We start from the raw sequence: 14821 nt of genomic DNA, 5'->3' as shown, positions 1-14821 counted from the left end.
TGGAAAATCATTTATGCAACCCCTTTTTTTTTGGAAGGTGTGTGGTAATATTCACCAATTTTCGCTGTAAACCAGTTGCCTTGTATTTCAACAACCATGACATGACGCAGCTGGATTTCCGGAAGGTATTAAAACGACCTGAGCACCAGCATTAGTCTAGAGCAGCGGTCCTCCACCTTCCTCAGGCCACGACCCTTTCATACCGCTCCTCGTGTCGTGGTGACCCCCAACCGTAACATTATGTCCGTTGCTACTTCATCACTGTCATTTTGCTACTGTGATGAATCGGGCGACCCACAGGATGAGGACGGCTGGTCTAGAGCGAGGTAGACAGTTTAGAGCGGAGAAGGCTGAGAACTTGCCTGCCAGGCTCTTGCGGCTGCCAGGCATCAGACAGCTGTTCAGAACACAGTAATCTGTTTACTTACTAGCAGCTTTGATATAAATAAATGTTTAAGAAGTCACCTTGCATGTTTCACTCAAACTCTTCTTCCCCCAAAACAAAACTTTCAAATTCTAAGGTGGCTGTGAAGAGAAAGCGTCACATGAGCGCACGGTTGGGGACACGATTCTGGACTGGGTGGTTTCTTACGCTCCATACCCTGTTCAATTCTCGAGAGAAGTCCTAATACCTGAATGTAAGTATTCTGTCTGTATATAAGTTCCTTGCTATTACTTCATTGCTCTGAATGTGCTTGACATCTTTACTAAGAAAACTGAGGCCACCATTGTATGTTACGATCTCCTCTTTGTTGTTTTTCCCATTCTCCACCCCCACCCCAACCCCTAAAACCACCTGTGCTGTCCATCAACGTTTGATAAATGTACTTTACAAGGTAAGCCGCCCAGAGAGCATTCGCACTTGGTTAAGAGTGCCCCTAAGGAAGTGAATGCTCATTCCTGACTCAAACCTTCATTCGAGCCTGGCATACCTTCGTGCAGAGCTAGACCCTTGGTGGGGAGATAAAGGTGTCTTCCTTCCAGGAGCTCACAGCATTATGGGTAAAGAGACCCGCCAACCGATCATTGTAATGCAGGGTGAGATCGGTTCCAGTCTAGAGGTAAGGAGGAGGTGCGATGGAAACCGAAAACACCGTGACTTTCTGCCTGGCCATCCAGTGGTGAGCAGGGAGCTGGAGAGGCAAGGCTGGTGCAGAAATGCAGGTGGAGGTGAAGTGAAGGAGGCGTTGGAGGATGAACAGGGCTTGACTGTGTGGAGGAGGCAGAAGAAGTTTCAAGAACAGAAAGCAGCATTTGCAAAAGTAAGAGGAGGTCTGAGTAAGCGTGGTATGGCTTGAAAGGGAGGCTGCTCAGTGCAGATGGATGAAGGGCTCTGGAAGACAAACTCAAGGGTTTGGGTTTTCCCCTTTGGGCAGGGGTCGTTATTGGAGGTGTTTATGGGGGGTGGGGGTGGGGGAACATGCAGGTCCATGTTTCAAAAGCAATGTAAGGGTCGGAATAAAGATGGGCAGGGAGGTTGCTATAAAGTCCAGCAGAGAAGTAGAGGCGCAAACCAAGGCAGGAGCACTGAGGATGGGGTGTTTGGAGAGGCCAAAGTAAGATTTTAAAGACTGAGTCAGCACTACAGTTTCAGGGCCACAGGGAAAGCAGAGACGAAGAACAATTCTGTGTTCTGGGTTAGATCCTATAGGGGTAGGGAGGAGGGTGATACATTTCATCACGGGGAATGTATTTGAGGTGCTGGGAGTCTGAGTAGAAAGGCAGTCCATTTCAGTCTACAAACGTTTGGCTAAAAAACCTAAAATCTTGACTCATTTTGAGATGATAGTAACGGTTTTGTGTTGTTTTGGGTTTTGACTTGGAAGTTGAATATAAACACAAATTAGAAGTTCTTGAATGTAGAGAACGGGGATTTGAGAAAGAGAAAACAGCAATGCAAAGAAAACAATCACCAGGAACCCATTCAGGCACAGTCTTGCACCACAGAGAAAGTTCAAGAAGACACTGGCAAAACCCAGCTCTCTTTTCAAGAAGGAGCCATCTGCGAACTTCAACGCACATGAAGACGTCTGTGACCTACTTGCTATCTTGATCCATTGATAATCCGGAGCCTTGCTCAACCAGCTTGGTCAAGTTCACGATTTCCTCTTTCAATGCAAGAATGGTCTCCTTTGCCTTCTGTTCCTTGTCATAGGCAGAGTCCACCATCTTCCAGGCCTTCTCAATTTCCTGGAGGGGCCACGGGACATCGGAGAGGGAAAGCAAACTGGACTCCGAGTCAAGACGACCCGAGTAAAGGGAGCAAGATCATGACTATATGACTACAGTTGTTTATAAGAGAAAATTAGATAAGGCACATTAAGCACTCACTCACTTACTGAGCTGTCTGTTCCACGTGAGCTAGTCGGCACTGAACCTCACATTTAAGGAGGTGACGTGACAAAAGCTATTTTATAGGTGAGTGGAACTACAAGGTTTACACGCTGTAAGGGCTGAATAACAAGGACAACTATTTCTAATGAAGATATTACTATAGGCTCGCAAAATTAGGAATGAACGCTTCTAGGATTCCCTAGTCCAGATGTTTGATAGAGAAAAATAATAATAAATTTGGGCACATAAGAAATAGTTAGATGTCCCGGCCTTAAAATTTTAAGTTTTGGATATATATCAAATTTTATATATATATTGCCCTCGGGTTCCAAGTGAGCTCCCTGCTGGCTGTGTGAGCTTTGGAACAATGCGGGGCAACCGGGTTTGCTCTGTACCCAGCTGTGCATGAGGACACTGGCAACTCCCATTGCCTGAAACCCAAGCTGCCCAAGCCTTCTCGGCAAATGCATATGGCGAAGAATGGAGACAGGGACTCGTTCCACTCCAGTCTCCTTGCTATTCTGAAATGTTCTGTGGAATATTCAAATAAATATGCAAAGGTAAAATTCTTGAGCGAACTCCCTTTGAGTAAATGAGTGAGCAAACATCCTACGTGGTATAACAGCCTTGAATTGTATACCCTCGCTTAACTTTCTTACTAAAAGTTGTCAAGTGAAATGTGGGTCTCTACGGGTACAAACCAATAAAGTTGAGGGAAAGATATTCCATCTATAGGCTCCCAGGAAGTAAAATGAGTCAATGAGAGCATTTCATTCGATGTAATAGATCCGTGTTTTTCCATGGACGTGAGAAGAATGTCTCTTAGGTAAGCAGGGCTCAAAATGCAGTGATTTGAAACAAAATGCCAATTTGTGGGGATGTTCCTTTGGAACAACCATGTGTGCTGTTTCTGGAAAAACAAGTGAAGGATATTTCGATGGAAAGAGGAGTAGACGAGGCTTACGTAAATCACCTTCACCAATTAGATTTTAATTAATTCATGATTTCTATTTCCAGTTTTTAAATATTAAATTTTTTTAAATCAAATCATAAAGTGATTGGAAGCCTTCTTATTTGATTTTGTTGGCAAGGAGGAGAAGAAGAAAATGTCACTACACAATTGGGCACCAAAAAGAAAGCAGTTGCTGAGACAGCAGAGGAGCCATCTTTTGTAAGTGGTTGTTATCCACTGACATCCAAAACCGGAGCCTCTCGGGGGAATGAAGTCCAGATGTTATACATTCGCTGTCTTCGTGAAGATTTTCATTGTAAATGAAAACCTCTCAACGTCCTGTCACGTCCACTCTTACATGGAGCAGAGATCAGCTTAACTCTGAGGACGGATAAAAATGAAGCCAGACTTCCTCACGCTCCCACTAGGCTGATTCTCCCCTGATGAGGACTTGGAGGAGCCGGGGAGAAGCAAAGGAAGAAACATCATGAAAATTACCATCTGGGAATGCTCAGATTGATCGCTCCTAAACCTTCAGGGAAAGGTAGAAATGGTGCGATGATCTTTAACGAGCCACTGCCGCCCACTACTGAATGGCTCACCTTTGAGATGGATAACATTGCATGTACTCATCTGCCGTTCTTTTTGCTTATTTGTTCGCAGAAAGCTAAACCAGAAGGGGTCTACATTGTTTTCTGCAAGATGAAATTCACCCAGGCTAATTATTTTATTTGGAAATGAACATTGGTCCCTAGGCTTAGAGAATATGTAAATCATGCAAATGTTTCCTTAGTTAACTCATTGACTACCCACCCCCCCAACCTGGAGCTGCCAGGCTAATGAAAGGGTGATGCTTTAAATAAAGGATGCAGTTGGGTGGGCTCTCTTGGGGGTTCACTTCTAGACATGACTGACCTTCTTCAAGGAGGCAATGGTGGTCTGGTCATCCTGAGAGAGCTTCAGCGCAGTGGCGACCTTCGCAGAATTAACCACGATCTCTGCGTTTAGCTCTCTGCACTTGGCCATCAGCCGCCTCTCGTTTTCATACGACCTTTTCATTACCGTATGCAGCTTCTCATATTCAATCCTAAATTTCTCCAGACTTCTGTCTCCTGAAAGTTCATTGAGAACCTCATGGAAATCCCTCTCGATTTCTTCAAATGCCGTTTCCTCCAGCACTATCTTGTCGGGCTTTTCCTGTCCAAAAGAGCAGAGACAGGAGTGGCCATGTCAACATTCACACCATCGCTGTTAAGAAAGGACCCTCCCATTCAGGATTCAGTGTAGCAACAATGAAACTCAAAACCTGCCTCTAGTTCTTGAACGCTTCCTCCCCTCCCAATTATCATGACCCCAATTCTACCTTGAGGACCTGGTTAGACCAGAGGATGCACAGCGGTGCAGTAGGGATCTGGAAACACAGGGAATCTAGGACGGATGAACCCCTCAGGACCAGCGGTGGGAGTGGCGACACCGGGAGGGAAGGGGGTGTAGAAAGGGAGAACGATCTTGGAGATCTATGTGTAACCTCCTCTCTGGGGGATGGGCAACGGGAAGGTGGGTGAGGGGAGACTCTGGACAGGCAGTGTAAAATAAGATAAAATAATTATTTATAAACTATTAAGAGTGCAGGGGGAAGGGGGGGTGTGGAGGGAGTGGGGGGAGGAAACCGAGCTGATTCCAGGAACTCAAATGGAAGGCGAATTTTGAGAATGCCGAGGGCAACGAATGTATAAGGGTGCTTTGCTCAATTGATGTATGTATGGATTGTGATAAGAGCTGTATGAGCCCCAATAAAAAGATTTATTAATAAAAAAAATTTTTTAAAGAAATGACTCTCCATATGCTGTAGATGAAAGACAAGAAGAAATTAAGACAGCGGGGAGGTGAGAGGGCCCTAGTCGACAGACCGATGCAGTCATATGAATACTACTGGAATAGTCACATAGCCTGCACCTTGTGGCATCTGTTAGGTGGGAGAACCTAGGTCAAGCCCTTCCTTGCAGCCTGCTTCCCAGGGCTGCAGACCAAGCCATGACATGTTGAGGCCAGGCAACGGGAAGTCTCGGAACATGTACCATGAAATCACGAGCACCTGCTGAAACCCACCTGAGGGATGCCATTTTTATTCCTTTTTTTAAAAAAATGGGCTAGATCATCCCCACAAGTAGTATTTTCAAATACCCCAGTGAGCAATGCTCACAGCCTTTTCCAAAGCCACCTTTCATGATTTTTAAAACAATTTATTTATTTTACAAAGTCAGTACCGATTCTTGAGGAACTGATATGCCTCAGAGTAGAATTGTGTTCCTTTAAGATCTCTCTTGGGAAGAGACTACCTGGTCTTCCTTTTGAGGCACTTCTCCGCGGGTTCAAGCCACACAGTCTCCAGCTTTCGTGTGCTTATGAGATGACCTGGGGGGTAGGAGCTGAGGGCTAAATGATTTACTACCTCCAGGGACTGATTGCTTGGGGAAAGCATATTTTAAAAATATAACCCAGACATATATACCATATATACTCATGTATAAGTTGCGTTTTCCAGCACATTTTTATGCAGTTTTTGTGGTAAAATTAGGTGCCTCGGCTGATATTCGGGTCGGCTGATACTCGAGTATAAACAGTATGTGATGAAAGCAAGCCAGGCTACGAATTAGATAAGAACCCAGGGATTCTTACTTGCCAGATCCCTGTGAAATACAGCACAATCATCTTTTAAAAGAGAACGGGTGTGGTTAGCATGGCGCGCATTCAGGAAGCATGTGTTGAACATGTGCCGTGTGTAAATTCGGTGGCGGCACCTGTAGAAAATGCCAAGGTCCTCCCAAAGTGAATTTAAACCCCAACAGCCAATGGAGTATCATTCAAGTAATGGAAGTGTGAGACTGGTTACCTGCCAGAAATGTTGCTTTGAGGACTAAGGTACACCAGAGGAAAACACGGGGTTCCCTGTCACCTCATACGCACACCAAAGCTGGAGAGTGAACAGGGATGACCAAAGAAGAGCTGATGCTTTTGAATTAAGAAATTGGTTAAGAACGCTGAAGATACCACGGACTGCCAGAAGAATGCACAAATGTGTTTGGAAAGAAACACAAGTCAGAATGCTCCTTAGAAGGGGAGACTTCGGCTCCTTAGAAGGGGAGACTTTGGCTCCTGCCCTTTGCACACATTATCAGAAGGTTGCAGTGTCTAGAGAAGGATAGCTTGTTTGGTAACATACAAGGTCAGCAACCAAGAACAGGCCCTCAACAGGATGGATTTATGTAGCAGCCACAACAATGGGCACAAACATAACAGTGATTGTGAGGATCATGCAGGACTGAGCAGTGAGTGGTCCTACTGTGCACAGAAACTCAATGAGTCAGAACCAGTTCAACCGCATCTCCCTACAGCGACACCAGTAAAGTCAGAGTTCTACATGCATCGACCCTGTACAAGCCTACAGGAAGAAGTAATGACTCTCAATAACAACAATGAGAGCAAATTCCATCATGGAGATGGCATTTGAGCAGGATGAAAGAGAAGAGCAGAGTTTTCACAAGGTACATGTGAGGGGAAAGGGTATCCTAGCAGAACCAAGCTTGGGAAAAGACTCATGACCTTGGTAGAAGCCCAAGTAGGCAAAAAGCCAGGGAGTTGGGAAGAGACGACCAACGGCATGATTGGCCTTTTGCAGGATGTGGAGCATATTGATTGGCAGCCCATGACCACCAGTCGAGATTTCAGAGCACACAAGGGACAAGACCTGTAGGGTCTTTGTGTCAGACAGGGTTCTCTAGAGAAACAAAACCAGGACACAATATTTTACACACACAACTTTGACATCAAAACTCTATTGCTAATCAAAGGCACAATGGAGGAAATCTCTAGGAATGGAGTGAAATTTCAATGCTCCCTGAAGATTTTGAATAAGTAGTCCAGTTTACCTTCTGCTTTGACAAGTGTAGTTATTTGGGGTCTTCAAAAACACATATACTGCTAATTAAATCTCTAAAGATGAGATGCAAACCAAATGCCGTCTTGAGGGAGATTCGCCCTAAAACCGTTGGGGCCTCACAAGCACGCCGATTCCATCTCGTATAACAATGTTAGTACTAATTTTGAACTTTCTTCCTAAAAGCAGATTATTGTAATGTAACCATTTCACAAAGGAGCAAAAATCATATTAAGGCAATATGCAACTGCCGCCTCTCTTCTGTGCTTTCCTCTTGTTGATACTAAACGTGAGCACACACACACATTTATCACGGCAATGTTCTCGGCTCCGGCCTGTAAATGGTATTAATGCCCACACGTGATCACCAGCCTACTGATTTGTTTGTGGGCCAGGTGTTCCCTGTACACTTGGCAGTGATTACGGGAACAGAAATTTTTCCAAAATATAAAAGTTTTGAAGAAACTTTCTGGGCAGAAAAGATTTGTTCAAATTGTTATTAATACCCTACTGCTATTAAAAGGAAGAATGGGTGTGTCTGAACTGCCATATTGGTGGAGAATATTGAAAGGACCACAGACCGCCAAAAGGACAAACCAATCCGTCTTGGAAGATGTACAACCAGAATGCTTCTGAGAGCCAAGGATGGTGAGACTTTGTCTTACATACTTTGGACATGCTGTCGGAAGGACGTCATGCTCGGTAAAAGAGAAGGGTAGCGAAAAGAGGAAGGCCTTCAACGAGATGGGTTGACACAGTGGCCAAAACAATGGGCTCAGGCATTGGAACACTGGTGAGGATTGCGCACGCTGAGTAGTGTTTCATTCTGTTGTGCATAGGGTCGCTATGGGTTGGGACCGGCTCCCCAGCACCTAACAACAATTACGGAAAGGAAAGCAAGGGTAATCTCTTGGCTGTGACCAATATATAGTTGGTATCTACCGTGTAGAGTTAGTAGCCCATGTTGGCATTTTTTCAAAAAGCAAGATTGCATCAATGTATCAGGGAGGCACTGTGGTGGCCTTCCATCAGCTCCTATCCATTGAGTGTTTCCTATGTAGGAGGCACTGTTTCAGGTCAGAGCACCAACTAGTGGGGAGAAGGAGAAGGAAATGGGGAGAGACTGAGCTGCAATGAGCAAGGAGTCAGAGAGAACATGGAGACTTGTGAAAGCAAAGCAGAAGGAAAACTTGGTTGAGGTTAAGTGGGAAGGAAAACGGGCGCAAGTTGGAAATGAGAGAAGATCGTGAAAGGGAAGGTAGATTAGGAGATGAGGTAACCCTCATCGAATCAGTTTGGGAGGCGTATGAACAGGGAATGAAGACAAATGGAATACGCCAAGCTATCACGTTAGGGAGAAAGAAAGGAAATGCCCAAAACAAATCAAGAAAAGTTGAAGGTGACCTAGGCAGAATCGGAAGAGAACATGGGAAGAAAGTTGTTATGGGTGAGTACCAGTAATGGGAGGAAGTAACAGGACCCCAGGCACCTGGCTGTCAGAGGCAGATGAGTGTGATGGAGCCCAAAGAGTGAAGAAGGTGGAGGATGTGAAAGAAACTGGATGAGAAGAAAGGAGGGAGTTGTTGACCACAGGGAAGACTGAGCCTATACAGGGAAGAGTAGAAGTGGAGGAGATGGGGTGAGGGGCTGTGTGTAGTATGGAGATGACACGGAGAGACGCTAGAGGAGTGGGGGGAGGGGGTAGTGAGAGAATCTGGTACCAGAGTCAAGGTTGTGAGCACCTGACTTGTACAGGCACACGAGTTACTGGGCTTAGATGGGCACTGCCCTTGGCTTAATGCTCCACTGTCTTAATTTTTGCTCAAAAGGTCCCACATTTTAATTTTTCACTGGATCCTGCAAATCACATAGTCGGTACTGTCTAGGACTAATAACTCCCATGTGATTAAGATGAGGGGCGGTGGGGCAGGAGAGAGGGGAGGAGGAGACCATGAATGGCAGGTGAATGACAAGAGTCTGAGGCTGTGAGCTATAATGGACAGACAGCGGTCATTGAAGAGCTTCAGAAATAGCCCTTCATCGGTGAGCATGGAGATGGGGCTACACTATAATATTTAATATTATAAAAATATATCACAATATAAAGGATTGAAAGGAGGCTACAAGATAATACCACAGGGATCAGTGAATGAAGGGGCACTGTAGACTGGAAGTGGAGGAGATGGAGGTGATTCCCGATCATCTACCTGAGCACCCACATCTAAAGCAGGGTGGGCAGAGTCGTGAATGGGGGTGACCATGATCTCTAACAAGTCTTCTTCCAGATCCTCCCAACCAGGGGTGATTTCTCCAGCATGTCTGGGTGGTCACGTGATACCACGCTCACTTATGGTATCAATTTATAGCTCAAAATGGGGGGTGCATGCTAGCGTCAGTGTGTCAACTCATTAATTTCCACCGCGCCCAGCAGAGTGCCAGAAGCGGGGTATGTCCCCAGAACTGAAAGCAGAGCAAGTGGTAAACGTGACCCAGGGGCTGCGGGTGATGATGGGACACACGGGAATCAGTGATGTGACAGGAAGGAGCCCACCGCAGACTGTGGTCCAATCGGGAGGGGCGGGCGAGAGGCGACAGAGAGAGGGGCGCTGACTCCTGACCTCCGTCATCCTGATGTCTCGGGGCGGCCTCAGAGGCTCCTGTGGAGATCGCGGAGTCTGAGGAAGGGGCTGTGCTCTCCCCCTGGCGTCTAACTCGGCGCCACGTTATCACCCTGCCCCCGCCCGGCCGAAACCCGGCGCTCGGCGCGTCTTCCCGTCGCCAGGCAACCGCCACGCCCCCTAGGGGGAGCTCGCGGGCGTTCGAAAGGGGCGGGGCGAGGAGCGTCCGCAGCCACCCACTGGGCGTGTTCCGCAAAGAAATATGCAAACGTCTTCCTGAAGTGGGCGGGGCCAGATGAATAGGGGCGGGGCCACAGAACCTGGGCGAGGTCCTCAGGTGTGCGTGGGAAACCCCGAGAGAAAGGAGAGGGCCAAAAGGCAAAGGCTTCCTGGGAGGAAGGAGAAGGATTGGGGGGCTGTGGAGCTGGTAACTGGAGCCCCAGAAGGGAGGGTTCCGGATGAAGGAAGAAGAACCGGCTCCCACTGACAAAGCGACTGGATGGGGCACCAGAAATCATCCCCTTTGAACCCCTTTAGCTACTGTGTCTGGGAGCACAGAGTGAAAGCCAAGGGGCAGAAAACACAGGCCCTGCCTTGAAAGGCTTCACAGTCACGAGTGGTGGGGGAAATAGGGCGCGGAGCTCAAGGCACCCTGGAAAAACATTTGTGGAATCACTCTGTGAAAACCCCTATAGCATCCGGTGCTCCTCTCATGGAAGGCCAACTTTTCCCCCCCTCCTCTTTTTTCTTAGGAGCCCTGCTGGTAGTATCAGTTACCTGTTGGGCTACTAACCTGCAAGATCAGCAATTCGAATCCATCAGCGTCTCTGTGAGAGAAAGATGAGGCTTTCTATTCCCGTAAAGATTTTCGGCCTCAGAAATCCACAGGGGGGCAGTGCTGAGGGTTTCCGTCTCTGGAGGGCTGCACATGTTGGTTGTGCATCGACCACATTTGACTTGCATTCCCCAAGGGGTGGGCACCAAAGCTGCCGCCAGCTCCCCAGCACTGCAAATAACTCAGTGATGACTACTCCGTCTCTACTACTGGGGGTAGGGGGTGTGTTGTTAATATGTGTAGCCCCTTATAAACCTGTGTGCAAACCCCTCTGAATTTGCCAAGGAGTGAGATTATTTTATTGTAGCTGCGTTCGGTGTTGTATCTGTGTCTCAAAATGCATTCGCATAAAGACCTCAAGGCCAGGCACCAAACCAAAACCTAAAACGAACTCCCTGCTGTTGAGTGGACTCTGAGTAGAGCTTCCATCTGGTCCCTCTTCACAGAGGCACGCTTCCAACGACCTACAACCTTTTGGCTTGCAGCCAAGCACTGGCACCAGGGTTCACTGCTGTGTGTCAAAAGGCATGGGAGCCACATTGGATCTCCTGTGGCTATACAACGGGGAAGGAGAATCCAACTCGGCCAAGGCTGAGTTCTAGGGGGCAGAGCTCAGACGTGCCTCCTGGAGGCTCCAAACATCTTTATTCTGCACTGACACCACCCCTTCCTTCCACCACACTCTGCTTCATTGCTGGGTTTGATCATGCGTGTCGGTGGCCACACATGGCTCACAGGCAATGCTCACGATTATGGGGGTATCTTAGGGAAGTTAACTGATTACAACAAGTCATGATGGGAAAGCATTAAAATACGCTTCTTTTGTTTACGGTGCCTCTTCTCAACCATCCCTGCAGGTGTGTCTTTCTCTGGTCCTCGACTTCTCACTTGGTCTTTGTCTTGCTTAGGCAAGTGTTAACAATGCTCCCTTCTCCCTGATAAATGACCAAGGGGCGCCCTACTCTGCAAGCCAGGCTCCTGCCAGAGGCATGGCCAGGAAACTCACCACTCTGACTCTGGCTCTCTCAGGAAACCCCCATCTGCTCTTCTCTTGAGGCTCTTCATTCTTGGTGGGCAGGAGATTCTTCTTGCCTCTGAAATGGCTCACTTTCAACACAGGGGAATGGCAAAATGGACCCACCCCCTCATATTAGGCCCAGGCATCCCACTAACATATTTCCACCCAAGTCATTTGGTTACAAAGACTATGGATAGAAGAGCCAGACCAAGTGATTTCATTTCCCCACACCATGGTACCAGTTGAGGGGGTGAAAAATTACCACCATTCTCTTTTCCAAGCCATGCGCCTGAAAAAGATCTATCTTTTTCTTCCAGAGCTATAAAACTTAACAGACTGTGACTATCCCGGGAATATGCCTTTATTAAACTCATCTGCTCACAGTTGGCATCATGGGGATGGGGTGGGGCTCTCAGAAGTGGCTGACGAAGTTGGAGAGATAAGCTGGCCTAAAAGCTAGTGGAAATGGGCTGGAGAGGGGGGAGCAGCGATTGGACTTGGGTTGCTTTGTATGTTTATGGGAAGCCTATTAGACATGGGGACCACCAGCTTGTGGGACCATTATAATCCAGAGAGAGCTATTAGACTCCCAAAGGTACACAGCAATGGAGAAAGGCATGGGGGTTCCTAGCACAGCTGTCAGTGTGGGCTATCTATCTTCACAGTTCCTAGGAAACTCCTAAAGGATTATTCCACAAGCAAGCAAGTGGCCTACAAAGGTGTCGCAGCTACATAAACCACTGTCAACCTGAGGAAGGGGTGGAGTCTAGTCTGTCAATTGAGTCACAGCTTGATGACCTAATTTGGATTCACTAAGGAGATAAATAGCTCCCTGGAGGCCAGGCACACTCTCTCCCTGCAAGACATTCCTGTTGACAAGCCACATGGAGATACGCTGATAAAGCCAGAGTCCTGAAGCTGGAAGAGCCATATGGAGACCCGTGCCAGCACTGGGATGCTTCCACCATCACCCAAAGACCACAAGACTCACCACCACAGGACTTTCCACCCACTGACCTGTGACCTGCCTGCATTCTGCATCATTGCATATGTTGTCTGAGTCTGAAGAGGAATTTACAGACTGGAATCAGACATACGGGCTAATATTGGACTTATGCACTTGATCTGGACTGGACTGGGATGTTTTCTTAATATACAATTGCTCTTTTATATCAAGCTCTTTCTTATACACAGGTGAGTGTCTGTGAATTTGTTTCTCTAGTCTACCCAGACTAATACAAAAGGTAACAGGAATTCAGTCTGGCCAACGCACTTTTTTTTTTTCTGCATGGTAAGCGCAAGGCTGGTCACAGAAAGCACAAGGTTGACTAAGGTAGGGTCACTGTCCCTTAGATCCATAATTTGGCATTGGAAGAAAGAGAGACTGGAACATTTACCATTAAGGCTAGCACAACAGGACTGTCTCATTTAGGATGTAGCATGAGCACAGAAAGCACTCCAGGAGTTGAGGGAAGGTAGGACCTGGTAGCTGGCAGCTTTTAAGTTCGGGACAGAAAGACTCCACACGGGAAATCAGAGAGCCATACGAAAGTTGAAATGGCTGATGACATGTTCAACTTACAGGAAGCGCTGCAGATGGGCATCCACATTTGTGGATATATAGCTGGCAGGAGAGCAGGTTGGTAAGTTCACGTATACCAATGGAAAGAAAATGTGTGCCTATCAATTTAACCATGGGGCTCCCTTGGTTGTAATAATGAAAAGGAGCACTAGGTGGCATCATACTCCCAAAGAGTAGCCATAGGCGACACCTCTCCAGGAAACTCCAAACTTGCTGCCGCGGAGCCAATGCTGACTCATAGCAACCCCTGGTGAGTTTCTGAGACTGTCACTGTTTATGGACCTGGAAAGCCCAGTCTTTCTCCCGCGGAACGGCTGGTGGTTTCCAACTACCAATCATGCGGATCACAACCCAATGCGTAAGCACGACACTCCACAAAACTCAGAGAAAGAAAACCAGAGAATGGGTCAGCTCCTACCTTTATCCCTACCAGAAATAAAGTCGCTTCCTATTTCTCATTACACTTGCTTCATGATAGGCTGCCTGCCAGCCCGGTGCTGTGCACTGGAGAACAGAAACGGAGTGGAAGACGAGATCCTAGCCGCGAGGGAGCACCAACCAAACGGCAGCAAACCTATGACCACAGAGATGATCCGACTCAGAGCGACGCTATGGGACAGACTCGAGCTGTCCTGTGGATGGTCGTGGGCGCAGACTGCCACCCCTGGCTCCTCTGGAGCAGGTGGAGGTTAGAACCAAGGACCTTCTGGTCAGCGACTGCATCGCCAGGCTCTTGGGTGGAAGGAGGACAAACAAAGCATGCCCACCTCCCCCACCTGAAAGATGTGGAGGCAACCGCGCAGAGCGGGATGAGGGAAACACTGACTTGTGGGTGTTGAGACACAATGCCCGCGACTTTCCAAAGCCGGAATCCCTCCCTGACACTGGCACACTGGTCTCTCAACACGCTCCTTCCAACTGCCTGGACATCCCGAATCCGGATCTCTGGCTGAAATGCCTATCCCACCCTCTGTGTGGCTAATACCCGTCCATCCTTTTACTTGCCCCGGGGCAGATCTTTTCTGACCAGCCTTGCCACCTGGCTACTTTTTCACGTTTCATGGACTTGCATTTCTTGGGATCTCCCACAATGGTAGTTAATGGTGTGTCTGTGAGAACGACTGCTTAATATCTTGCCTTCCTTCTGAGACTGTCAGCCAATGAGAGGACACAGATTAGTTATGTCTTGTTTAGCCGTGAGTCCCCAGAAACTGCCACTGGCACAACAAATCATTATTGGCTGAATGAAAGTTGAAGAAATTCTAACGTAAGGAAAATCATTTAAGAATGGCATGTGAGGACCCAGCAATCCCCCGACTGGGCAGATACTCAGAACAAGTAAGAAACAGACTCCAGGCAGAAATCTGCCCCTAATATTCATCACAGCACAGTTCACAATCGCAAAGCGTTGGAAACAACCTAAATTTCCATCATTGGATGGATGGATCAAAAACTCTGGAACTACGTACAGTAGAACCGCATCAGTACTCGGCACAATCAGATTTCGACGTGAAATGTTGAGAAAATTTTGCATCAGAGTGCAAA

General features: G+C 47.4%; 1 protein-coding gene across 1 annotated transcript in view; it reads right to left on the bottom strand.

The window, feature by feature from the left end:
* The window catches only part of CFAP58 (cilia and flagella associated protein 58), a 174138-nt gene that overhangs the window by 123652 nt on the left and 35665 nt on the right, over positions 1–14821 (bottom strand). The window contains exons 5-6 of the mRNA XM_075533461.1: positions 4202–4483; positions 2042–2190 (exon numbers count right to left, since the gene is read on the bottom strand). Coding sequence (XP_075389576.1) covers positions 2042–2190; positions 4202–4483 — 431 coding nt within the window. The remainder of the gene's footprint in view (positions 1–2041; positions 2191–4201; positions 4484–14821) is intronic.

The sequence above is a fragment of the Tenrec ecaudatus genome, chromosome 16 (genome assembly GCF_050624435.1).
Source record: "Tenrec ecaudatus isolate mTenEca1 chromosome 16, mTenEca1.hap1, whole genome shotgun sequence".
NCBI classification, from domain to species: domain Eukaryota; kingdom Metazoa; phylum Chordata; class Mammalia; order Afrosoricida; family Tenrecidae; genus Tenrec; species Tenrec ecaudatus.
This window is presented reverse-complemented; position numbering and strand designations above follow the sequence as displayed.